Source organism: Hylobates moloch, unplaced genomic scaffold, assembly GCF_009828535.3.
Source record: "Hylobates moloch isolate HMO894 unplaced genomic scaffold, HMol_V3 SCAFFOLD_11, whole genome shotgun sequence".
Lineage (NCBI taxonomy): Eukaryota > Metazoa > Chordata > Mammalia > Primates > Hylobatidae > Hylobates > Hylobates moloch.
Genome location: NW_026652286.1, coordinates 64,873,712 through 64,901,433, shown reverse-complemented (window position 1 = coordinate 64,901,433; position 27,722 = coordinate 64,873,712). Strand labels below are relative to the sequence as shown.

At 40.9% G+C, this 27,722-nt stretch overlaps 2 protein-coding genes across 5 annotated transcripts in view; one reads left to right on the top strand and one right to left on the bottom strand.

Moving 5' to 3' along the window:
* Positions 1 to 27,722, bottom strand: part of FAT3 (FAT atypical cadherin 3) — a 679,936-nt gene that overhangs the window by 548,426 nt on the left and 103,788 nt on the right. Inside the window, exon 1 of one of the 4 annotated variants that reach the window (XM_058446444.1) lies at positions 19,106 to 19,149. The exons of the other annotated variants lie outside the window; for them this stretch is intronic. The gene's annotated coding sequence lies outside the window, so the exon portion shown is untranslated. Of the gene's footprint in view, positions 1 to 19,105; positions 19,150 to 27,722 lie in introns of those variants that run through there. 4 annotated transcript variants of the gene reach the window in all.
* On the top strand, positions 9,019 to 9,959 carry LOC116476180 (NADH dehydrogenase [ubiquinone] 1 beta subcomplex subunit 11, mitochondrial). Its single transcript, XM_032165889.3, is given in 2 exon segments — positions 9,019 to 9,058; positions 9,457 to 9,959. Coding segments are annotated over 2 exon segments (543 nt in total).

Genomic DNA, 27,722 nt, shown 5'->3' with positions numbered 1-27,722 from the left:
GGTTATGGCATTATTCACATTATATAATGAAATACTGAGCCAAAGCCATTTGGCCAAAACTCAAAAGCCACTGAGTTTTATAGCCAAAGGGATCATAAGCTTGTCTACCCTAACACCTTAGTTTAACCATTGAGGAAACAGATTGAGACAGGTTATGTGATTTGAACAAGGTCACACAGCTTGCCTATAAAAAAGCTAAAACTAGACCTGAGATCTCCACTGTGAATTTGACTCTGACAGCTCCTGCCTCCTTTAGGAATGCAGGTCTCTACCCATCTGCACCTACAAGTTGTACTCAGAAGGTTTACATAAAATGCCACTCACCAATTCTATGAAGCTATTTTGGAGATTCCCCATTCAAATGTGAGCACCACTTCTTCTAAAGCTGTGATCTTAAACTCTAGAGAGCATCAGAACCATCACAAGGCTTTTTAAATTTCAGATTTGGGGGTACCACTGCAGAGTTTCTGACTCTGTTGATCCAGGGTGGGGCCTGAGAATGTACAATTCTAACAAGTTCTGAAGAGATGTTGGTCCTGGGACCCTACTTTGAGAACCACTGCTCTAAATATTGTCTGTATTTTATTTCTACCTACCTTTCTGATAGTACTGTCTTCCTTAGATTAGCTACTTATGTGTATCTTTGAAGCATACATCGGACCATAAGCTCCTTGAAGAAAAGTTATGGGCCTTATTTCTCCTTATAGTATCTAACAAACAGCCTTGAAATGGTAAAAATTGAATCAATTTTTGGTGAGGGAGACTGGGCTAGTCAGCATACACCATTAACTCTACAGCAGGATCCGGGGAGAAGATGAAATGAACATCAGTCCAATTAGGAATTATAATCATAAAACACAGAGACCCAGTGGAAATAGCTAGCCCACTATTTCCCAAACTGTGTTCCATGACACACTAATTCTGTATAAGAAGACAACTAAAATACTCTTTAGGAAACACTAGTTGAACAAAGATAAAGAGATTTCTTAAGGTAGAACTTCCTGGAGCCTTTAATATGCTCCAAAATAAACCTCCCTCATCTCCCATCCTGAGTCACCTGTAAAAATTTACTCCGCTTTTTAATCTCCATATGAAAGCACAGTAGATATAGTGCCCTCCCCCAGCCTTATCTGAGGGGGGTACGTTTCAAGACACCCATTGAATGCCTGAAACCAAACCCGATTGCCATCAGTCGGGATGTGTTACCGTTTATGTTTTCCACCCACAAACTTAATGCCTTTTCCATCTAAACTAAGCACTTATCACACACTGTGGCTGTAACTCTTGCAGTTTCAGGTGTGACAGCAAAACCAGCACAGATTTCTTTTTCCTTCTTCACAACTTCATGGATAGAAGATTCACTCTTACTCTAGGTCTAAGCAATCTCAGCACTTTTTTCTTTTCTTATAAAGTCAGGAACTTTCACCTTTTCACTTAAAGGAAGCAGTGTACAGTTTCTTTCCAGCATATCAAAATTGCCAGAATCACTACTCTTGAGCTTTGGGGCCATTATTAAATACAGTAAGGGTGAGTTGAACACAAACACTGCAATACCAGGATTGGTGATCTGATAACAAAACGGCTACTAAGTGACTAAGGGGTGGAAAACATGCACAGCATGGACACGCTGGACAAAGGGAGGATTCTCATCCCAGCAGGACATTGGAGGAACAGTGAGGGATGAACTGAGAGTTCATCAGGTAACTCAAAATGGCACGAAATTGAAAACTTATGAATGGTTTATTTTTGGAATTTTCCATTTGATATGTTGGGATCGTGGTTAGCAGTGGATAAGCGAGACATCGGGAAGTGAAACCATGGGTAAGTGAGGACTACAGCACCTATTGTCTACTTTTACCATTAGAAATAAAGTTTCATGGTGCACAGTCAAAATTCAGTAAATACTTGTTACATGCACAATCATGCTACGTAATTTGGGATCCCAAGGGATATAATATGTACAATTTCAAAAATCTATTTGATCATGAATTCCTTTCTTTCCCCCTATACCCCACACCTATACTGCAAAGTCTTAAAGAAAGAGTGTTTTGTGAAATAGAGTTGGGGCAACATAGAGTCTAAGCTAGACACTGTGGCTCTAGCTGCCTGGAAAGCTTTGGAAGTGAGGTATAATCAATCCCAAGATTCTGAAGACTCTTTCATTATTCTCCTTCCTCCTATACCATATCATAGGGTACAAATTCTCATGTTAACTAAGCTGAGTGTTATCCCTGAAGAAACTGTTCCAGTACTTGTCATACAAACACATCCCCACATTTCGACTGAAGAATGAGACAACTGCTCCATAATTTGCTGTGCTAAACTTTTTTTCCCACTAGAAAAAAAGCAAATAGAGAATTTGCACAGTTCTGTGAGCTACAAGGTCTAACACGAAGAGAAGAATCTTCTCAAGGTTGAATAATCATCCATATATTTTCATAATTTTTCTTATCTAGTTTTATTTAGTCAATGGCCAAAAGTAGTTAGCCAAGTCAAAAATATCCTGAGATACAAAACCAAAAGCCAAGGTCATATTTCACCTCTCTGTAGAAAACTCTGCTTGTCTACCCTGAGCTCTAAGTCTAAGTACGGCTTTATAACAAGAAGAGTATTTTATTTACAGGGATATAATGTCACCTTTGTCACTCTGCACAAGGGAAAAAAAATCCCAAACCAAAGCCTTCAGCTGGTTCTGCCAAATAGCCAAGTAGACCATGACAAAAATCCAACCTTTTTCATTATTTATAATAATACTCTAAATTCTAACTTTTTCCAGTGATGCAAATCTTCCTGTCTAAGAGTGGTCTCTGAGGAAAGAAGTCAGTCAGCATGCAGCAAGAATAATTCAAGTTGGTTCTGAGAAAAATGGAAGATTCAGCCACACAGCGGCAGTGTTATGAATACCCTCCTTTATTTTCTCCCCAGGTGCTAGAAGTATTTCCATACAACACTGGTTAATGTCAAGTATCATTCCATCAGTAAATGCTTCAAATTCAGGAGTAATTCAACCAGGGGCTATCAGAAGGAAAGATTAGCATGTTGTTCAAGCCTTTTAAAAATCACTTCTCTCTCTGGAGAAAGAAATTCATCATGGTATAAGAGAAAAAAAAAGTAAGGAGAGGATATAATTTGCTCCTATGCTTGGCTGTCTGAAAAAATGTGCCAGAAAAATGCATGATTTCATTTTTTCTCTTGTAGGCCTCGCTGACAGAAACCAAAGGGTAAATATATTAGTATTCTCTCATGCTTACGATTTTTAAAAAAGAAAGAAAAAAAAAGAAAACCTTTTCTAGTAATAGCATTTACTCTGGAAAAACAGCTTGGAAGAGAACAGGGGCCAAATCATTTCAAATAGAACAAATAAATAGTGTTAATTCCAATAGTCGTGGGGCAAAACGCAGTTCAGAAAAAAAAAGTGCTTGGAGAGCCTCTGATTACTACAGTCTGACACAATGGATTTTTACTGCTCTGCCAAGTTCCTGCCATCTGTTATATTTCCAAAAGTTAACATCTTTTTAGCCATCCCAATTGCCATTCCCCTTTAAAAGCGAGTCTCTTTCAAGGAAAAGAGAATCTACAAAGTAAAATCGGAAGACAGGAAAGCAGAAGATAGCGGACCTTCCCTTGTTGCACCCGTTTCCTGTTGAGAAAGAGATGGTAACACAGGGCAAGGGGAGAGCCAGTGCATGGTGGGGAGGGGAGGTTTGGGCATACGCAGAGCTGCCATACATCATTGAGGTGAAGGGGCATCACGTGATCATTTTCCAAAGAATGGAAACTCCAAAAAAAGATGCGATAAATGATAAGACATCCTGAAGTTTGTAGAGGACTTACGAGAGAATAATAATTCAGTTCCAAATCTTACCACGCTTACACATGGGACCAGTTCTTGCCCTAGACAAAGCAGACACAGGCTCAAGCAGGTGGTTTTGTAAGTGCTTGTCTATTTGGCTAAACGTCCCCCAAGAATGTAAGGCAGCAACACAGAGTTCAACCATGGTAGGTAGACAATGAAAACTTGCTAAAATGAATTGAATGAGAAGAGTGATACACACTCAGCTCTCTAAAATGTGATAATATTAGCTATATCTGGCTTCATGAAGGTTGGGATATGAGCAGATGAGTACCAGGAGAGGAGAAGGGAGAAAATAATTATGCAAGAAATAAAGAAACAATGTATCACGAAATGGCTGAGGCTCTAAAATAGTATTTCAGGCAGCAATCTGAGTGAACTCAAAAAGGAAAAGAAGAAACCAAACAGCTTAACATATATTAATAGAAGGATGAACATACTGCAGAGAGGTAGAAATTATAACATGGGAGGAGAAAAAGAAGATTATTTGGAAATAGGCAGCAATAAGCATTCCAAGGATTTAAAAGAGCTTGCATGTGGGTCAAGGAATACAATCTAAAAGTTTGCTGACAATCTAGAAATCTTGTCAGTCTGGTCTCCTGATATTACCATCACTGAAAACTGTGTCTTAGCAAACAAGGCAAAATGCAAATCTTGTTCCTTCAGCTCTCCTATATTCCCCATTAAGGTTATTTATTATTGACTGGTGCATATAAGCCCACATTGCCTGGATTAGTACTCAGTGCTAATGAGATCAAGGTCACCCCTTCAATCACCACATAGGACTACCCAAAGAGTCTTTCTTCCTAAGAACAGGTCAACATGGACAGCTCTCAACTACCCTCCATTTCCACTAAAGAGCCTGAGGCTGCAGAATCCTGAGTCAGTGGGATCTTCTTCTTATATGCTCACTTAAGAAAACATATTTTCTTACAGGGACGGAACATTTGTAGACATTTTTGTAGACACGCCTTAAAGAAAGTGTCCAAGAACCTCCAGCTAGTTATTTCAGCATAAGCAACCTCAGCCTAATATTCTAGGTCCAGGACAGGGTTACTATCCCAAGTCAACCACAAACAGACCAGGTGTGAGATCGCCCAGCCCTTCAGAGTTGGCCTGAATAGAATGCTGCCCCCTAGATGTGCTGCCACAGAGACTAAGACAAAGCCAGTTGATGGAGCTCATCCTAAGAGAAACTAGTCTTCCGGATCTCCGCAAATCCTGCTGCACATCCCAAATTTTGAAAACTGCGTCTTAGCTAACAAGGCAAAATGCAAATCTGGCTCCTTCAGCTCTCCCATAGTCCCCATTAAAGTTATTTATTATTGACTGGTGCATATAAGCCCACACTGCCTGGATTAGTTAGTACTCAGTGCTAATGAGACCAAGGTCACCCCTTCAATCACCACATGGGACTACCCACAGAGTCTTCCTAACAACAGGTCAACGTGGATCTTTGGAAGAATTAGAACTCGGGGTGGGTAAGGTATGGCCAATGAAGTGACTTCCTAGGACATGTTGTATCCTTGAAATGAGGTTACAAGGACAATCACCTTGTTTTGCTCCTCCAATCCCCTCTTTGGGATCCTGGTATAATTTTTGAAAACTGAAAGCCAGAGTGAGAAAGCAATCCAATGCAGATGGTTCAAACAGAAAATGAATGCATATGAACTCAGTGAGTTCAAATACAGTTAAGGCCGTGGAGACACAGCAGATTACACTTCACAGCCAATGAGGTGAATGAGAGAACAACTAAAGGGCCAGGTATCAGTTGACTGTGCAAAAGATGACAGCAGCCCTACAGCCTTAAGCCACTTACCAGTCTGACATCTTCACTCTCATCCCCTCCATAGCACTCCTGCTACAACCAACCAGCTTAGCTGAAACCTACACAAATCCTAGCCCTGCAGAAACACTTCAATGCCTTTCCCATGCTTTCAGGATAATAAAGACCAAAACTGACAAGGCTGTGGCTGAAAAGGTTCTGCCAAATTTGAGCCTGGCTTTTTTTTTTTTTTTTTTTTTTTTGAGACGGAGTCTCACTCTGTTGCCCAGGCTGGAGTGCAGTGGCACCATCTCTGCTCACTGCAAGCTCCACCTCCCAGGTTAACGCCATTCTCATGCCTCAGCCTCCCAGGTAGCTGGGACTACAGGCGTCCGCCACCACGCCTGGCTAATTTTTTGTATTTTTAGTAGAGACGGGGTTTCACTGTGTTAGCCAGGATGGTCTCGATCTCCTGACCTCATGATCGCCCGTCTTGGCCTCCCAAAGTGCTGGAATGACAGGCATGGGCCACCGCGCCTGGCCCCTGGCTTCTTGTTTAGCTTATCTCAAACCACTCTCTGCTTTCCAGCGACACTGGCCTGTTTTTGATCCTAGCAGAGCGCGTCCCACCTCAGGAGTCTGCACATTTCCCAAGTTCAACTGGCTTCCTCTTCCCTGATTTCCCATTATAAAAACATGCACAGAGTCACTGCAGCTTCCATATTCCTCAGGGCAGATTTATGTCATCTCCACGATTAGGTATGGCCCCTGTTATGTGTCCTCAGAGCACACAGAACATTTCATTTGCAATACTTACTATTATTCTAAATATATTTTAGTAAGACTATTTGACTAAAATCTGTTACTCCAACTTGACTATAAACTGAATGAAGAAAGGTACTTTCTCTTTGGACATCAGTTACCCCACACAAAACATACATCCTACTGGGCACACACTAGGTGCTCAATAAATATTTGTTGTTTAATGAACTACAAATGTCTTATGAAACTCCAAGAAAACACAGGATTAGATCAGTGTTTTCCCATAGAGTAAGGGGCAATTTTGACCCCCATTGGACATTTGGCAATCTCTACAGACACTTTTTGTTATCACAATGAGAATGATGCTGCTGGCATCTAGTGGGTATAGGCCAGAGATGCTACTAAATGTTCTACTAGGACAGCCCCCAAAACATAGAACTTACATGCCTAATATGTCAATATTGTTGAAGTGAGAAACCCTAGATTAGCGGAACTAATTCAACTATATTGGGAAGGATACAGCCAATGATACATTAATAGAAAAAAACAATTCTCAAAAGGAATTTTTACAAGCTGAGGCGCTGCATAGAGCTCTTCTGCTGCCATTGAGAGGTTCCGGGAATCATGCTCCAGGCAAGGTCAGCTCTGCATGGCTGACGTTAGAAATTGGGTTCCCTTCTACTGGAGCTGGGATGACTTCCATCCCTACAATGTAAACCTGACTGGGTTCTGAGGTCCCTACCCACAACAGAGAATTAAGGATCCATCACCTCTTGGTGGTAGAACCAAGATTTCTCCAGGAACTATTCACATGTAGCAAGGCCATCAGTCACCTTGACAGCTAGAATCCCCGTTTGTTTCCAAGAACTAATGTTCTCTAGTTTTTGGCCAACCTGACTTGTATCTCACTCTTTACAGAAGCATTTATTCTGCCAACAAAATTAAGACCCCAGAAGATTAATCTTCTCAAGTCAACACAGGGCCACCTCTCCAGAGGCTGGCATAATTTTCTCTGCATGACTACCAAGACCGCAGCCTCCCAGGCCTTCAAGTGGCCTCACTTTTCCATGGCTTTGAGGAAATCATTTTACTCTGCAGCATGGTTTACGAGGCAGTGGCTGTCAAATCCTGCCCCACATTGTGCAACCAAGCACAATCCCCATAATTCTACCCCAAGCTACAATAACCTAAACAGATTTTAAATGCCTCTCCTTAATATCAACAGCTTCTGCAAAGGAAATAGGATCATTGCTTTGACAAGCCTTAAACTAAGAAGCCTCATTCCATGTAGGTAAGTAGATAGTTTTCTTCTAGTCCACCCCTGAGTATATGTAGTTAAAAACCAAGTATACACGTTGCCACTAATTATGTATTACAAATAAATAGGTTACACAGCATATGTAAACTGTGAAAGGGGGAAAGCAGCAATTTTGAGCATGCACAGCAGATGTTTAGGGCAGCTGTACAGGGAAGCTGACAAGAATTTAGATGAAATTTATTTTAATGTCCCACAAGAGTCAGGGAAAGTTTGTTTAACCTTTACCAAACTATTCCACCCAAGGAGTTCAGATCTGAATTTTCTTTTAGAATAGATTTCTATCGTTGTGTTTAACATGCCTTTCCTATTTCCTCGTTTTTAAAAAAAAATCAAAAGAAAAGGCTCTAGTGATTTGACCATTATGAACAAATGTCATTCAGCCATTACAAATGTAAGCCCAGAAACGTGCTTTTCAGTGCCCATGATTTGGCAACAAATGTTATAAGAGTAAATGATATTAATAAGGAATTTAGCAACAGAAAAGTTTGTACAACAAGTACTTCGAGGTTTGAACTTGAATAATCCAATAGACTACACTATTGTTTTCAAGAACGACTTTCCGTCAAGTGCAGTGGCTTACGCCTGTAATCCAGCACTTTGGGAGGCCGAGGCAGATGGATCACCAGAGGTCAGGAGTTCGAGACCATCCTGGCCAACATGGTGAAACCCTGCCTCTACTAAAAATACAAAAATAGCCGGGCGTGATGGCAGGCAGCTGTAATCTCAGTTACTCGGGAGGCTGAGGCAGGAGGATGGCTTGAACCCAGGAGGCAGAGGTTGCAGTGAGCTGAGATCTCACCATTGCACTCCAGCCTGGGCAATGAGAGGGAAACTCCATCTCAAAAAAAAAAAACAAACAAACAAAAAAAAAACTGTTTCCAGATCAAAAAGAAAAATGTTAGCTCTCAGCCTTATGTGGCTTAAAAATACCATCCTTCCATTACTTTTACGTTTTGGGAGAAAGAACAAATGATAAAACTGGCAAAAAAATTACTTAGACTAAATGTCCTGAACTAGAAATTCGGGCATCAACTACCCTTTGCCTCACACATATTTCTGCAAGATCAAGTACCAGGCATTAAAGAAATATTTGTTGAATTGAGAAACAGTGTAGCAAATAGCTAACACAGAATAAGTTCTTACCAGGTTGCAAGATCTTACACATCATTGCTATGTTATCTAAGCTAACTTAAAGGTTTGTGTTTCTAGAGTCAGGGATGTTAAGAGGCAGGAACTTTAGTGGATGTTTACAGCAGCAGCCTCACCAGGGAAGTAAAACAATGCTTCTGAGGGCTGAGTATATGTCACACAGGCTGGCGGATGGCAACGATAAAACGAGGGCCCAAGCCCTGGACCAAAAGTAAGTGGTTATAATACTATTATATTTTAAAAGGGTTTTAATGGAAGACCAAAGAACATGCTTATTTGCCATCCTCTCACAGAATCTTAGATGAAAGTCATATAGCCTAGGACTCTACTTCTCCTACTCTAGTTTACTTGGATTCAACGTTTCACTACCAGACCATCAAGAAAAGTTATCTGACAGTTTCAGATTATTTGATTTTGTTAATCAAATACCTTCTGGTTATTTGGTTTTATTAAAAATGGCCAAAAAATTCAGTTCTGTTCTAGGCCATCATAATATTGATCTCTCCACTAAGTAAACATGAAGCAGATAAATTATTTGTATAATTTGGTCCCTTGCGGTTCATGTAAAGGCATCAAATCTTTACAATCTGTATTATAAAATCCACATAGAGTCTATAGGAGTTGGAGACCCCGTAGGACTATCTGTCTTGGCAGGTGGGCTGTTAAGTTTGAGCGCTCCCGGTCTTTTGGAGGCAGTGGCGACACAAAGGCTCTTGGCCACCCACATCCGCTGGGAATCCAGCTTCTCCAGGACTGTGGTCGCCCTGTCTGCTGTGGTGGGAAAGCAGCCCCCGGAACTGACCGTACATTGGCAGGAGGACCCAGATCCTGAGGACAAAAACTTTCATGAGAAGAACCCAGACTCCCATTGTTATGACAAGGACCCCATTTTGGACATCTGGAACATGTGAGTTGTCTTCTTCTTTGGCGTCTCCATTGTCCTGGTCCTTGGCAGCATCTTTGTGGCCTATGTGCCTGATTACAGGATGCGAGAGTGGGCCCACTGCAGAGCAGAGATGCTTCTGAAATACCGAGAGGCCAAAGACCTTCCCATCACGGAATCCAACTGCTTCGACTCCAGCACGATCCAGCTGCCAGAGGATGAGAACTGACCAGTTGCTGAGTGGAGCTCAAGAAGCACCACCTTCCCCACCCCTTGCCTGCCATTCTGACCTAATTAAAGGGGCTGAAAGTCTGAAAAAAAATCCATAGGAGTCAATGCATACCAATCTGATGTTTTTGAAACTTTGGACTTTGTTGTGTCTGTTTGATTTGGGGACTGATTTTGGAATGATTGTCCTAATATATCTCCTTCTTCCTTCTCCACTGATTCCATTTTAATTTCATTTTCAATTTTCTTTTATAACATGTTCATAATTGATGTGTCACACAGTGTCCTCTTGATCCTATACTAGGGCCACCTCAAAACCACTAACCTACAACTGCAAAAAAAATGTGCATATACTTAACATTACTGAACTGTACACTTAAAAATGGCTAAGATGGTCAATTTTACATGTTTCTTCTTTTTTTTACACAATTCAAAATAAAAGATATATATATATGTTTCTAAATAAGCCTTCTTTAGGGATGGTACTTTTAAGGTTTTTTATATAAGGTGCAGAACACCTGAGCTTTACGGGAGAGCCACAATATTTTTGGAATGAAAGTGGGAGGGAGTAGTTATTGACTACATAATTTCATACAATTACCTCACTTAAACCCAAAGACATGCACAATAATTACAATACATCACCTTCTGTCCATCATCTAATTGACTGCAAAACTCTTGCCTGTCAAGAAAGCCACTTAACCCAAATAACAAGTCAAAGAGTGAAACCTTCAATTTGAAATCATTGGGAATTTTGAATACATTCGGTGTCTAAGTCAGGAGGGAAAGATAGGTGGGGATTATTTTTCCGTTTTTTTTTTTTTTTTTTTTTTTAATAGAAACAAGTGTTTAGGTTTCTCTTGTAGACCAACAGAAGATAGATCTAACACACAAGATAGGGACAAACGGACTACAGGTAATTCCCAAAGATACTCAAAGTGAGCAGAGGACAGAGATGGTTTCATGTCTAATGTTCCTGCTGCAGCATCATCAGACATTGCGGAGACATCATCAGACATTTAATGTAGTAAGCATTTCTCCTTTGCAATATATGCAGAGCTCATCAAGATCCTGGTGACACCAGTTCCTTCTGGATAAGAATTTCCACAGGTCTAATCAATGGTAAACACGCAGGGCAGTCCCTCCAGCCTGACATTCCCTCACGTAAGCCTAATTTAATTGTGGCCAATTCTTATCTGAGTCAGCTCTTCACCCATAGAAGAGAGAAACTCTGAACAGGTTTCACATATGCTGGCCTGGGGCTGTTTCAACTGGCGTCTTCCATAATTGAGGCAGCTATCTTTTCTCCTCCAGATAGTGTTTCCACATTCTACCAGGGAAAGAATGACAAGCTAGACATGAATGAATGGCATTATTTGCAAGAGGGGTGTGCCCTCCTAACTCATGGGCAGAATCACTTCTTTAGTGACAGTATTTTCTGGAATCCCACTATAGATGATTAAAATTAAAAAGAAAGAAAAAAAAAAAACCCTAGGCAATAGATCAGCCTCTTTTGTAGAAGGTATAAAATGGATCCTGATAAAAGTGGAACCTGTCAGGTCATAAGGCATAATTTCATTAAATTTTAATTTTTTTAAAATTAAAAATGCATTGCTCTTACTTTTAAAGACCTACCAAATAGAATGATGTTATTCTCCCTTTTCATTGAGACAGGGTCTCAGTCTTTCACCCAGGCTGGAATGCAGTGGTGCAATCATGGATGGCTGCAGCCTTGACCTCCCAGGCTCAAGGGGTCCTCCCACCTCCACCTCCTGAGTAGCTGGGACCACAGGTGCATGTCACCACACCTGGCTAATTTTCGTATTTTTAGTAGACACAGGGTTTTGCCATGTTGCCCAGGCTGATCTCAAACTCCTGGGCTCAAGCAATTCACCTGCCTCGGCCTCTCAAAGTGCTGGGATTACAGGGTGAGCCACCACACCCAGCCTCCCCCTTTAAGTCATTAGTCTCCCTTCTTCATGATCTCACTTTAAATGAGAAGACATGGCAAAATGTAAATATTTGAATACTGGTCAACTACATTACTTACCAATTCAATTTTCACCCTCAATTTTCTCACCAACTGTAATCTATTTAAACTGAGGAGAAAATGCAAAAGTTTTTCTCCCTTTTAGCTTTTGTTGGGGGGGAGGGGGAATCAAAGAAGGGCCTTGATTAAAGAGATGTTTTAGGAAGAGTATAAATGCTTTGTAGCTCCTGTGTATGAGATATAACTGAGTAGAGTACCAAACATCCCGCCCTTCCTGCTACTGTTTTCATGGAGAAAACAAAACAAAACAAAAAATGCTTTTAAGGTAAGACGTATATTTATGAGGCAGAAGTAGAGAGAATGATAATTTGAACATAATTAGAGCTTATAAAAAAACTTTCATGGTTTTTCTAGTTTTTGATCAAGGCTAGAATCTGGAGAATTCTGATTATGTTACAGGACTTGCAGCTTCAAATTCTTCACCAAATAAGGGGATTCTGAGAGAAAACACACTTGTATAGAAAAGAGAAGAAGGCAAGGTGCAGAGAGACAGCTGGACGGACACTGACAACTTACTAAACCTCCCTCTTGGTCCCAGGTCCCAGGGCCAGCTGCTGCTTTACTTGAATCCTTGACTCTCTTATACTAGAATTTCAATGATTCCAGGGTAAGTCAGAGAATTAAATTATTAATACGACTTAAGGAGAATCTGAAACACACAGGAATCACTATTATAATAAATATTTGTAACTTTACAAAGGATCAGACCAATGGTGCTGAAGCCCAAATACCATTAACATGATTCCACATGTCGAATTGCAAAGTAGCTGAATGACCTAAGACAGCTATTTGACCTCTTCATTCCTCCCCAGTCATTTGGGTAGGACTTATAATATAAGTATCTGGCCTTCTATTCTGCTGATTTTCAGCTTGCTTTCCAGTTTTTATATATAAAAATATGGTGCTTGGGTTCTTGGTATGACCCTTGGAGCCATCAATTATCTAAAATTTCTACTTTTTAACGCTGAAATCACTTAAACCCCACTGTTGTTAAGTACACTGGTTCTGCAACTCAATTTAATTCAGCCAACATTTATGAAATACCTAGCAGAGATCAACTTCAAGGAACTTAAGGGAGGGAAAATACTAACATAACATGGCAAATACTATAAAGCGAGGAAACAAAGGGCTATGAGGACACAGAGCAGGGACTAATTGCTGTGTAGGAGCAAGAAAATGGAGGAACTCTATGGAATAGAAGGCAATAAATAGTATCTTACTGAGTGCCTACCAATTGCCAGATATTGTGATCATGTATGCCTTAAATACATTATTTTATTTTATTCTCACAATAAACTCGGTGGGTATCATTATCTCCATTTTACGGATGGTAAAACTGAGGTTTGAGGGTGCCCAAGGGAGAGAATACAGTCATGGGTTTTTAGTTTCTGTTTCTGGTTGGGCCAGTAAAGCCCCTTCCTCAACCGTCTCTTCTGCTTATCACTAGAGACAGAAACCAAAAACCATGTCTTCAAGCTGCTAAAAGCCTAAAACAAAACAAAACAAAACATAACAACAACAACAAAATAAGGCAGGTTGGACAAGCTTGGTTAATTAAGGTATTTGGCTTATGTTCTCATTCATATGTGGTAGAGCTATAATTCCAACTTAAGTGTATTTAATTCCAATGCCTAGGCTCTTACCCACCATGTTATTATGCTCTCATCTGAGGTGGATCACAGAATACAGAAACAATTCTAATGATTAACTGGAATCTTTTTGGCCTGAAATCCAGAGGGAGCAGAGGAAGTAAAAACACAGATGTGAGAAAGTGCAAGAACTGTCTGAGAAAGAATCAGTGACCCAGCTTAGTTCAACTGGAGGAAGCTCATACACAGGGTGAACAAAGCACAAGCCCTAAATGTCAAAATGAAGACCATGAACTTTAAACTTGGGCACTTCAGGAGCCCCCTCCCTGCCTGCTTTTTCCTTTAATGATCAGGTTAGCACCATGATGGAAGAGCTGCTTCAGGAAAATGATGGCTCTTGTAGCTAACGTGTGTGAGATATAATTGAGGGGAGTAGATAGATAAGAAGCAGAAGGATTTGATAAGGAACCGTAAACTGAAAAAGGCTATCTTAAGAAAACATCACGGCCCTTTCGTCAAGTTAATTTATCCCAGCTTTAGTACTTTATACGTGTATTATTGTTTAATGTATTATTTTTCCACTTAGAAATCCCCATGATTATATGCCAAAACTATTTTTAGTCAACAAATTTTCTAAATGAGTGGGTCTCAAGAATACAGGCCAGAAAATTCCATTTAAAAAACAAGAAAATCTGAGTTCCAATTCAGTTTTTCATTTACTTTAGACTATATTGTGTTAGGACATTCACAAAGCCAAAGACAAAAAGGTTAGTACCTCAGTTCTGGAGTAGCTAAGTCCATGATAAAGGAAAAGAAGTCAGGATGTGGTTTTATAGCCACTTTGTAAGAAAGAAGGTCAGCTGCTTCCAAAACACCCATGACAGACACTTTAATAAGAAAGGGTTTACTGCTAAAATAATACTCCACACCTGCCCCGAGGGGCTATGTTTGGTGTTATTTTACCATTATCTGCATTTCATGTGCTTCTGCCACAAGCATTTATTTTGTTAAACAAACTATAATATATGACCTGCCTGAAGAGAAAATATTTATTCAGATCAGAAAAGGACTTTTAATACCTCAGAGAGGTTTTCATGAAACTCTCATTTAGAAAAAAAGAAAGAAGAAAAACTAAAACATACCTTATATGCACTGCATTTCATTATCTATTCAACCACAGATAATACTTAACTGTGCAATAGCAGTGCTAAATCATGTTAAATTACTCTTGATCTACCACATCTTAAAGATAGGCTGAAATTTATCTCAAACAGCCCTCCTAATTATATATTTTATCTGACATGATAAAGTATTTCATTACAGGTTTTATTTTCTTAACATTTAAACAACTGTGTATAGCATTAAATAACATCTGAAAGGCTGTAAATGTATGTTTCTCTCTCTCTCTCTCTCTCTCACACACACACACACACACCCTTTACTCCTGTCAATTTCCCTAACAAGAAATCCCTTCCTTTACTCCATTACCATAATTTGCAAACTAAAGTCAATGGGAACTCATTAAAATACTTCACATTATTCAATATTTGTTGTGTTTATCAGTTATTTAAAGCCTTTCCTTCCAAAGTGCTAATATTCTAAAAAATAAAACAATTACACCTTTTGTAGGCATAATAGCAACATTCAAATGAATATTTACTCAAATAAATAATAATGAAGCAATAAAGTACTCCATTTATTTGCATATTTTTGTCCATCACCCAACACAATGCCCTTAGAGTTTATTAAAAACTCAAAACCCACGCAATACAGCTGAAGGAACTACACTCAGAATATGAAGATCTGAATTGTACTTCTGTTTGTCTTCGGACCCTGGGCAAAAACACTTAAACTCTCTGACCTTGCTCCTTCTCCCCAACCTCACAGAGCTATTTATAAAATCATGTTCCTGAAAGCATCCTGAAATTTAACGTATAAACTATCTTTCATTGTACCGCTGAGGAAGCCAAGGACAAGACAATGAAAATGTCTTGCTCAGAGTTAAAAGGCAGAGGGCAACAGATAGCTCTGCTAGATTCTCCAACAGGCAGACAAATTGTTAGGACATGAATAAAGCAGAGAGGGGGATAGGGCAGCTTCCATGGATTAATGCCAAATTCTGCAATCATAAAATCTAGAAACACACTATTTTAATTTCAACATACATGGAGTTTTGTAATATTTCAAAAAGGTCTCATTTTATTTTGACTTACATAGATGGGCAAATTATCATCTTTCAATGTTTAGTGCATCTGAAGGTCTTAAACAGTCTCTAGGAAGAGAATGTTTTTGCTTCAGTTCTCTTTCCACCACATTTCAACTGTTTTTGGGTTTGTCTGTTAGCTTTCTTCTCATGCTAAGTGTTGTAACCTTCACTTTAAAAATGCAAAGTCATTTTAATGTTTGACTTTAAAAACTTGCCTGATTTCTAATGACTGTGAAAAACACATTCAAATAAAGCTGAAGTGTACTAAGCACAGGTCAAATCTTCCTCTGGTATCATCCAGTGTGCAAGCTTCATTCCTCCCCGACAGTTTTTTACTGCAGAAACTGTCAAGGTTTCTGACTCATTGATCGGTAAGGCAAGCTCCCAAAGGCTTGGAAAAAGCTAACAAGCTAGAACTGGAGAGAAGTTTTTTTGTTGCTTTTTTGTTTGTTTTTGGTTTTGGGGTTTTTTTTGGCATTCAGCAACAGCTTCTCTTTTGCAACCTGTTCAGAACTCCTTGCATGAAGCTCCCAGGCTATCACAAAAGAGCTGGTGCTTGTGCAACCATTACCCTCTGTTTACTGTCTCAGACAAGAAACAAAGAAAGATAGGTGCCCAGCAACAGAAGTGTAGCAGGAAGAATTTAGGTTGGCCCCCAACTTTCAGAAGCTGAGGTTAAAACAAGTTAGCTAACAGGGGCAGTTTTCTTTCAGCAACTCCTTGAACCCTCAGGACTCAGCAGGCTTGAGGTTTTAACAACTTTTATGGATGTATGAATGCAGAAAGGAGAACGACTAGTGCCTCCTCAGGAACTGCCTGCCAAGATCTCCTTACCATTAAGTTCTCCAAGGCTCAGCTTTTGGAAATGTGAGTTCTGGAAAAAATTCAGAAGTCACAGGCCTTTGTGGCAGGTAGGTGACAATGTGGACTTAAGGCACAAGTCTGAAAGCACAAATGCCTGTCTCTATCCTGCCCTGGAGACTTTTTGATATCCAATCTGGAATTCCAGTATTTTAATTTGAGCAGGTGCCGAAGAAACACAGAAGCACCATGAGATTCTAAGAGACATTTATACCCCAACTCTGCGTATTGCAGTTAAATTTGGAGAACAGTTCAGTTCTCTGTAATGAGCAGCAAGTCTCTGCTTAGTGTTTTCTCTGTGCACAGCACCTTGTTAGCTGGACGAGGGATAAACAGTGACAATGTGATGTTTGCCTTAGAAAACTTAACTCACCACACCACCCTTTACCATATGAAAAATGCAATTCAAATTTCTCTTCTAATGTCATATTTCTTTAAAATGTATTTACAATGCCAAATGCTTCAGTGTATAATGAGTCAAGGTAAAAATTTTACTCCTCTCAGAAAAACTTGACCTATATCAGAAAGAAATCCAAAAACAAAAAGGTTCCCAATCACTTACAGCACTAATACGTTTTAAAATCTTTGCCATCTGTACAACGCTTTCCAAATTATTCAGGTAATTTTAAAATGTACTACCTAGCTTTTTCTTCACTGCAACTCCTTAAAGTGGGCATTATTCCTCATTTTTACAGATGGGGAAGCTGAAGCTCAAAGAAGTTAAGACTTGGGCAAATCAATCAGCTCTTATGGTCCCAGAGCAAGGACTCAAAGCACAGGTTTCTGGTTCACAGTGGCCTGCATTACTATAGACACCAAACAAAATTACTTCAGCTATACTTCAAGACAGAGAAAGCATTAATACTGAAGAAATTTGTTCCTCTTCAGTAGATTTTAGTTTAAGTTATAATTGGTTTAGTGAAAATTTAATCTTGGGAAATTTCTTTTGAGAAAATTTTTGAACACCCTTTGTGACATGTCAGGCATTTGTGTGTGGCTGTTCCTCTCTGACAGAGGCCTAACATGGCTCAGGGACTAGGCTAAGCCCAAGATTCCCTCAATAATCTCCCCTCTGACCTTTGGGAGTGAGAGGTGACAGCATGCTGTCAGGCCTTGCAGCCCTCAGTCGATCTCAGTGCCTCCTCCGCCTCGGCGTCCGCTCTGGCCATGCTCGAGGAGCCCTTCAGCCCACCACTGCGCTGGGGGGGTCTCTCTCTGCGCTGGCAGAGGCAGGAGCCAGCTCCTTCTGCTTGCGGGGAAGTGTAGAGGGAGAGGTGCGGGCGGGAACCCGGTCTGCGCGCGGCGCTCGCGGGCCAGCGCGAGTTCCGGGTGGGTGTGGGCTCGGCGGGCCCCGCACTAGTAGCAGCTGGCCGGCACAGCCGGCCTGGGGCACTGAGGGGCTTAGCACCCTGGCCAGCAGCTGAGGAGGGTGCGCCGGGTCCCCCAGCAGTGCAGGCCCGCCTGCGCTGTGCTGGAATTCTCGCCGGGCCTCAGCTGCCTCCCCGCGGGGCAGGGCTCCGGACCTGCAGCCCACCATGCCCGAGCCTCCCCCTCCTCCTCCCCACCCGCCTCGCCCCCTCCGCCCTGGGCTCCTGCGCGGCCCGAGCCTCCCAGACGAGTGCCATCCCCTGCTCCACGGCGCCCGGTCCCATACACTGCTCAAGGGCTGAGGCGCGTGGGCGCACGGCATGGGACTGGCGGGCAGCTCCGCCTCTGGCCCCACTGCAGGATCCACTAGGTGAAGCCAGCTGGGCTCCTGAGTCTAGTGAGGACTTGGAAAACTTTTATGTCTAGCCAAGGGATTGTGAATACACCCGTCAGCACTCTGTGTCTAGCTCTTCCTTTGTGAACACACCAATCAGTGCTCTGTGTCCAGCTAATTTGGTGGGGACTTGGAGAACTTTTATGTCTAGCTTAGGGATTGTAAATGTACCAGTCAGCACCCTGTGTCTAGCTCAAGGTTTGTAAATGCACCAATCAGCACCCAGTCAAAACGGACCAATCAGCTCTCTGTAATATGGACCAATCAGCAGGATGTGGGTGGCGCCAGGTAAGGGAATAAAAGCAGGCTGACCCAGCCAGCAGTGGCAACTCCCTCAAGTCCTGTTCCACGCTGTGGAAGCTTTGTTCTTTCGCTCTTTGCAATAAATCTTGCTGCTGCTCACTCTTTGGGTCCACGCTGCCTTTATGAGCTGTAACACTCAACTGCGAAGGTCTGCAGCTTCTCTCCTGAGGCCAGCGAGACCACGAATCCACTGGGAGGAAGGAGCAACTCCAGACGCACTGCCTTAGGAGCTGTAACACTTACCGCGAAGGTCTGCAGCTTCACTCCTGAAGCCAGCAATACCACGAACCCACCAGAAGGAATAAACTCGGAAAACATCCGAACATCAGAAGGAACAAACTCCAGACACGCCGCCTTTAAGAACTGTAACACTCACCGCGAGGGTCCGCAGCTTCATTCTTGAAGTCAGTGAGATCAAGAACCCACCAATTCCAGACACAGGAGGACCACATCTTTCACATCTTGATATCCTTTTCTGTTCCCTTTCATGGATATAAAGTTATTTTCAGCCATCTCAAAATAGATGAAAAAGATAACAAGTGATTCTTTTCAGCTGCCTTGCAGACAACCATCCTCCTAACCTAAGAATCTAAAATCTGTTTGTTTTCTATGAAAGACTTTCTTAGGATAAATATCTTCTACATGTATCTTTTCCTGACCTTATTACTTCTACAAGCAATCCTCCAAGCTGAGTATGTATGTGTGTTCCCTAAGTCAGTTTGACACTCATATTATTTGAATACATTTACCATTCATTTTGCTGGCTTCCCATTCTGCATTGCCAACATGTGAATCTGCTTACTGGTGGGTTAAATTAAATATAAATTCCAAAATCCAGCCTACATGTGGGGCATTGCTGCACTCTGACAAACCCTCTTCATATCAGGATGCTTCTTCTTGTAAGGAGCTTGTTCATCAGGGTGGTTCTCTTGCACCATCTACTGAGGAACCAGTTCAAATGACTTGACTCATTCTCTCTCATGAACCATCACACTCTGGTGAACTGGGCCTGAAACACACCTTGATGAATTTAAAACAGGAGCATGCTCTAGTTTACAGCTTCTAAGAGCTTGGGAAAATTGCTGCAGGGGATGCCTGTGCCAGGTAGATAGTTTGGGTCACCAATTCCTCCCTGAATGGGTCTCCAGATCAGAAAAACATCACTAGGAGTTCACTTGGTTTTCTCACTAAATTTTATATCTTATTTTTCTCCTAAACTAATTGTTAACTATTGGAGCTTCACAGCAAAATAGAAGTCTACCTGGAGTCACACAAAAATCAAGAATTAATACACTAAAATAAACAAAAGCAAAAAAACCTTTCTGAAAGAAAAATATTTGATAATATTTCTATAATCCTGGCAGAGAAGTCGTCCTTATAGAAGCCATAAAGAAAAAAACTAATGGATTTGACTACATATAAAATAAAAAGCTCTGAGCAGAAAATCATACTGCAAATAAAATTAAAAGACAAACTAGGAAAAAGCCTTTCACTTACATAACAAAGAGCTAACATCGCTAATAAATAAAGAGCTCTTATTAAATAAAAACTAAGTGGAGGCCGGGCGAGGTGGCTCACTCCTATAATCCCAGCACTTCGGGAGGCCGAGACGGGCGGATCACGAGGTCAGGAGATTGAGACCATCTTGGCTAACACAGTGAAACCCCGTTTCTACTAAAAATACAAAAAATTAGCCAGGTGTGTTGGCAGGCGCCTGTAGTCCCAGCTACTCGGGAGCCTGAGGCAGAAGAATGGCGTGAACCCAGGAGGCGGAGCTTGCAGTGAGCTGAGATCACGCCACGCACTCCAACCTGGGGGACACAGTGAGACTACTTCTCAAAAGAAAAAAAAAAAAAAAAACTAAGTGGAACACAAAGAGCTTAAAAAAGTTTGGGATGAGGATAGGAACTACCCCTTCACAGTAGTGTGTCTTCACAAAGAGAAAAAAAAATTCTATAAAAAGATGTACATATTCCATGTGACTAGCAGAATATAAAGTTAATTAACAGCCTACCCGAGGCTGGGTAATTTATAAAGGAAAGAAATTTATTTGGCTCAGTGTTCTGCAAGCTGTACAAGAAGCATGGTGCTGGCATCTGTATCAGGTGAGGGCCTCAGGCTGCTTCCGCTCACCATGGAAGGGGAAGGGGAGTCAGCATGTGCAGAGATCACGTGGCAGGAGAGGAAGCAAGAGAGCAAAAGGGGAGGTGCCAGGCTCTTTTTAACAGCCAGCTCTCCTAGAAACAAACAGAGCAAACACTCACTCATCTCCAGGGAGGGCATTAGTCTTTTCAAGAAGGATCCACCCCCATGACTCAAAGGTTTCCTATTAAGCCTCACCTCCAACATTAGGATCAAATTTCAACATGAGGTTTGGAGCGGACCATAGCACCCCCACATGTAATACCTAGCAAAAGAGGCATGCTGAAACTATAGCACCCATTTTTGTATGGTATTGGAAAAAAAAAAGGTCTGGGTGATCACACACTCAAAAATAACTCAAAAGAAGAGGTATTAGAATAGTGAAAGAGAAAGATTGTATATTTTATTTCATATTCTTCTTTATTGTTTGAAGGTTTTTAAGCAATTATTTATAATCTGGTAATTTAAACAGTCTTTTAAAGCCTCAAAGTCGATGGTGGCCTAGTGCTTTACCCCACTGTCACATCACCCCACCTCCCTCCCCAGGTGGACAACAGCTGAAGTCACAGTTTAAAATATCCCCACTTCTCTATGCCACACAATTCATCACCTCTGTCTTCACTGAATCTACTTTTTAAATATATGGAAAGCCAAAAAGGTGGTAATCGATGTTTTATGGCTGCAAACCTGAGGGCACATGGATTTGAATTACATCTAACTTAGTGGTCAACTTCTAAAGTCATTATGTCCCCTATACACATGGCTGTCATGTGACTCGTAAGGTGGCACTTGTGAAGTAGTGGCTCTTACAGAAGCCAGAGCATTAGATGGGAAGACTTGAGTGCAAGTTCTTTCTCTGTTACTTTCTAGGCAGATAACCCTGAACAATTTGATTAATCCCTGAGGTTCAGCTGTAAAATAAAATACCCAGAGGATATCACTACTTAATTTACCTTGTACGATGATTACAGAAAACTCAATGATCAATATGAAGCCTTTTGTATAGAACAAAAGCATTTCAGTTATTCTTATCTCCTGTATATATTTCACCAACTGGAGATCCCTTTCAGGAAGACCAGATGTTAAAAATGCAAATATCCCTGAAGTATAGCATCGTTTGTCACCCTAGCTTCTACTGCTTTAATCAAATAATCTGGCAACTAGCTAAGTATGATTTTGTGTTCAGAGTGCAGGAGTTGACAGGAGGTAGAGAGTTGCATTTGGAAGCAGGAGGGCAAGAGTGGGTAAGGTATGGGAGTCAAAAGCACTTTAATGTCCAGGCAGAACTGAGAAGAAAAAGGAACGAGAGAGATACTCAAATCCTAAATGGATGAACAGCAGGAACAAGACAGGAACTGGGGCCCAAGCAACTCCCAGAGCTGTCTGCAAGGCTGAAAATCATAGCCTCCATGGGTACCACCCTATCCTCTCGTTGGAAAGAGAAAAAGAAAGGTAGACACAGGCACTCATGGAAATTTCTGCCTCTTCTCTCTCCATCTTTTTGTAACTGTTTAGATCAAGGGCAACAGTCCAAGAATTCCAAGATTACCTGGAAACTGCACTCCAAAGTGAGAATACCATACTCATTTTAGAAGTTAAAGAGGCAAACTATCCCCCTTGTTTTATTGGTGAGAACTCTCTTGGGTTAAGTGACTTCCTCAGAGTCACTGCCAAATGGCTACTTACTTGCAGACCCAGTGGATGGGACCCGGAGCTTTCAGCTACTGAAAGGGTTGCTGCTGCTGACTCCCTGTTTTAAACATGCGTGGAGTCAATGATGTCTGAAAATCATTCAAGGGCCGCAAGCAATGGGAAAGATACATTTAACCCACTGTCTTATAATCCTGGAGAAAGCCACTGTCTTGACAAGTGATTAAAGAAAACACATCTTTTAACTTCTTTTTACAAGAAAAGAATATGCAGACTAGTAAGTGTTTTTAAAATATTTTAAAGGCTGCCATATACTATATCTCTTGGCTTCTGATTTTCTGAAATGCTCTGCCCCAAAGTAAGAATCCATCAGAGCTTCAGCCCTCCAAGAAACTCCTCATTGTCCTAGCTTTGCAATCACAGTATGACCTATTTCTGTCCATTCCCTGCTTCACTCTGCTTGAACTATAAAGAAACTTGAATTCTCTGATTCCATGGCTCTGACTCTTCGCTTTGCGAGTAGAAAAAAAAAATAAAAGGGAATCTTCTATTCAGTCTAGGTGCCTTTTAATAGGAAGCCTACATAAGTCTTTTTCTTCCACCTTTTCCTTTTCAACACAGACAAAAAAAGAAAAATTCAGTAACAAGTTGCATGATAAGCAAAAGTAACTCCATGTCTTTTAATAAATATTATTTAAAATGTACCTATACTGCATACAGAATATCTTAAAATTCTGATTATTCCTATTTCCCCTCGAAAAGTGACTGAGTAAAGGAAAGGAAACTTCAAGTTGCCTCTCAAGTGCAATAGTAGGATAAAAAAGCAGTTACTTTGCACTGGCCAGTGCATGCTGACTCCAGAAATCTTCAGTTCCCAGAATTATTAAAGAATTATTATACTTTTACTCAGTAATCTAAATAACAAGTGAGTCAATATAGGTCCCTATTTCTAAGTCTTGAGAGTAAATAGCCAATAGAAAATAAGACTCCAGTTTCTGATGAAGCAGGGATAGAAGCTGGGTTCCTCCAGACTGTACAAGGAGAATACACTAGTAGGCTGCGCCTGGTCCCAGCTGAGTGGGTTAGGAGTAACAGGCTTCATGCTTATTTATTTGGATGCCCTTTGGTGGAGAGCCAGCCATGGTCAAATAAGGTCCAACATCACATCTATTATATCCACTATCAACTAGAACCATCCTGATGGAGGCAATGAAAGGAAGAGATGTTGTCCTAAAGGAAAGGCTGGGCTTTCGGACAGGTAGATGGCTGGTTGAAATGTTTCCTTCTTTGTCTACTGCATCCAATAAGTAATACAGACATTAAGTGTGTTCAATTCACATGGAAGGGGGTTAGAAGGATTGGGACCAACTGTTTCCCTGGTTTTTAATTCCTTTAATTCAGAAGGCAGCTTGCACAAAAACCAGGCTGAAGTCTACAATATTGTACAGGATTGTTTTTGCCTACACAATATTCATTACCCTGGTATTGCTGAAGTAACATCACGTTTCTTTAGAGAGCAAATATGTCCAACCCCATGTCATTTCACTTACAACAACTCTATGAGGTAGGTTTAATTAGCCACTTTTCACATTTCAGCAGATGGGTAAACTGAGGCTTCAAAGAAAAACTATTTGCTCAGAATCACATAGCTAGTATATGATGGAGCCTCCATGGCTCTGGCGTTCAGTACTGGTTGTCTGCAATATTATGTTGCCTACCCAAGAATTACTGTGTGTTTTAAACTTTCTCGCCAACATGGATATGGCTTGAGAGCTAGACCATAAGCTGAAAGGGCTTAGTAATGCATAAAAGAAATAATACACATCCCTACAAATAAAGAATGGCCCAGCCAGGTGTGGTGGCTCATGCCTGTAATCCCAGCACTTTGGGAGGTCGAGGCGGGCAGATCACGAGGTCAAGAGATCGAGACCATGCTCGCCAACATGGTGAAACCCCGTCTGTACTAAAAATACAAAAATTAGCTGGGCGTGGTGATGCATGCCTGTAGTCCCAGCTACTCAGGAGACTGAGGCAGGAGAATCAATTGAACTCAGGAGGTGAAGGTTGAAATGAGCCAAGATCATACCACTGCACTCCAGCCTGGTGACAGAGCTAGACTCCATCTCAAAAAAAGAAGAATGTCCCTTAATCTATGTCACTCAAGCTGCTGCAGACATGCCAAAGTCCTGCATTCCAAAAGCACAGACACAATTTTAGCCACACGTCAAATGAGGGCTAAAGTAAGGAGTTGCCTGTCAGAATGAGAAAATGTCTACCTGCAATTAAAGCACAGGTTTAAAAAGGAGTTAAAAAAAATGAAGAGGCAGAAGACTATGGTAAAAATAAAAAACAAACAACAACAACAAAAAACTGTTATACTCATTGTGTACACCTAGGGAGTCACTGATAATAGGGCCAAAGTTTCTAACTTGATAGCAGCCATCAACCTAAGGGCTTTCTACACTTTCTCAGCAAAAATTTCTTTCATGTAGCTCTAGCCAAAGGAAGCAGAATATATTCACCGTTTGTGCTGTAAGGAACCAGAGAAGTGGTGTCTTCAGGTCCCCAACAACTGTTTGGAGCTGTCAAGGCTGGCAGGCAAATCAGAAAGGATCAAGTCAAGCTTGTCATAATTGTACCTTAATGACTTCACATGCTGTATGAGTCTCACCTGCTCCACATGTCAAACAACAATCCCCAGAGAATGTTCAGATTCCAGAGATATCTCCCCAGAGACTTGACATAATTTAACTAGCATATTTAAATGTGATCGGATTAAAGGTCCTGGTTCCTTGAATACCTCTGCTAGAATCCATCCCCAAATTCCTGGTGTCAGTCTTCAGTTAAGTCCTCTGGTGAATATACAGAGTTCCAACTTACAGAAACGTCAGCAGTAATTGGTCTTTTCATCAGTGTATGTTTAGATTAATGATAATAGTCATGAAATAGATTAGATGCCATTATTCATGGACAGGCATACCTCATGTTATTGCACTTCACTTTATTGCACACTGCAGATTATGTTTTTATAAATTGAAGATCTGCAGCAACCCTGCTTTGAGCAAGTCTATTGGCGCCATTTTTCCAGCAGCATGTTCTCACATCATGTCTCTATGTCACATTTCAGTAATAACGATATTTCAAACTTTTTCATATTATATCTGTTAGGATGGTCTGTGATCAGTGATCTCTGATGTTACTATTGTAATTGTCTTGGGGTCCCATGAACCACACCCATATAAGAAGGTGAACTTAATTGATAAATACTGTGTTCTAACTGCTCTACCAATAAGCCGTTCCCCATCTCTCTCCCTCTCCTCGGGGCTCCCTATTCCCTGACACATGGCAATATTGAAATTCAGCCAATTAATAACCCTACAATGTCCTCTAAGTGTTCAAGTGAAAGGAAGAGTCACACATCTCTCATTTTAAATCAAAAGCTAGAAATGATTAAGCTTAGTGAGGGCGGCATGTCGAAAGCCAAGATGTGCTGAAAGCTAGGCCTCTTGCATCAATTAGCCAAGTTGTGAATGAAAAGAAAAAATTCTTGCAGGAAATTATAAGTGCTACTCTGGTGAACACAAGAATGATAAGAAAGCAAAACAGCCTTATTGCTGATATGAAAAAGGTTTTAGTGGTCTGAACAGCAGACCAAACCAGCCACAACATTCCCTTAAGCCAAAGTCTAATCCAGAGCAAGGCCCTAACTTTATTCAATTCTATGAAGGCTGACAGAGTTGAGGAAGCTGCACAAGAAAAGTCTGAAGCTAGCAGAAGTTGATTCATGATGTTTAGGAAAAGAAGCCATCTCTATAACATAACAGTGCAAGATGAGGCAGCAAGCGCTGAAGCAACTGATTTGAAAATCAGTTTCATCTGTAGGCAAAACAGCCTTCTATTGAAAGAAGGTGCTTTCATAGCTAGAAAAAAGTCAATGCCAGACTTCAAAGCTTCAAAAGACAGGCTAACTCTCTTGTTAGGGGCTGATGCAGCTGGTGACTTTAAGCTGAAACCACTGATCATTTACCATTCTGAAAATCTAGGGCCCTTAAGAATTATGCTAAATCTACTCTGCTTGTGCACTGTCAATAGAACAAAGCCTGGGTGACAGCACATCTGTTTATAGCATAGTTTACTGAATATTTTAAGTTCATTGTTAAGACCTACTGCTCAGAAAAAAAAAAAAAAGAAAAAAAAAGATTCCCTTAAAAGTATGAACTGTGCCAGGTGCAGTGGCTTATGCCTATAATCCCAGTACTTTTGGAGGTCAATATGGGGGGATCACTTGAACTTAGGAGTTTGAGACCAGCCTGGGCAACATAGAAAGACCCTGTTTCTACAAAAATAAAAATTAAAAAATTAGCCAGGCATGGTGACATGCACTTGTTGTCCCAGCTACTTGGGAGTCTGTGGTGGGAGGACTGCTTGAACCTAGGAGGCGGAGGCTGCAGTGAGCCATGATCACGCCATTGCACTCTAGCCTGGGTGACACAGCAAGACTCTGTTTCAAATATATACATAAAAACACACACACACATATATATATATGTATATGTATATATATTACTGCTCATTAACAATGTACCTGGTCACTCAAGAGCTCTGATGGAGATATACAAGGAGATTAATGCTGTTTTCATGCCTGCTAACACAACATCCACTATGCAGCCCATGGATCAAGGAGTAATTTAAACCTTCAAGTCTTACTATTTAAGAAATTCATTTCAAATGGCTACAGTTGCCATATATAATGATTCCTCTGATGAATCTGGGCAAAGTAAATTGAAACTTTTTGGGGAAAAAAAATCATCATTCTAGAGGTCATTAAGATGATTTGTGATTCTTGGGAGGAGGTCAAAATATCAACATTAACAGGAGTTTGGAAAAAGTTAATTGTAACCCTCATGGATGATTTTAAGGGGCTCAAGACTTCAGAGGAGGAAGTCACGGCAGACGTGGTGGGAACAGCAAGAGAACTAGAATCACAAGTGGAACCTGAAGATGTGACTGAGTTGCTGCAATCTCATGATAAAACTTGAACAGATGAGAAGTTGTTTCTCAAGTATGACCAAAGAAAGTGATTTCTTCCGATATAATCTATTCCTGGTAAAGATGCTGTGAACTTTGTTGAAATGAGAACAAATGACTTAGGAGTATTCCATAAACTTGGTTAATAAAGCAGCAGCAGAGTTTGAGAGGAC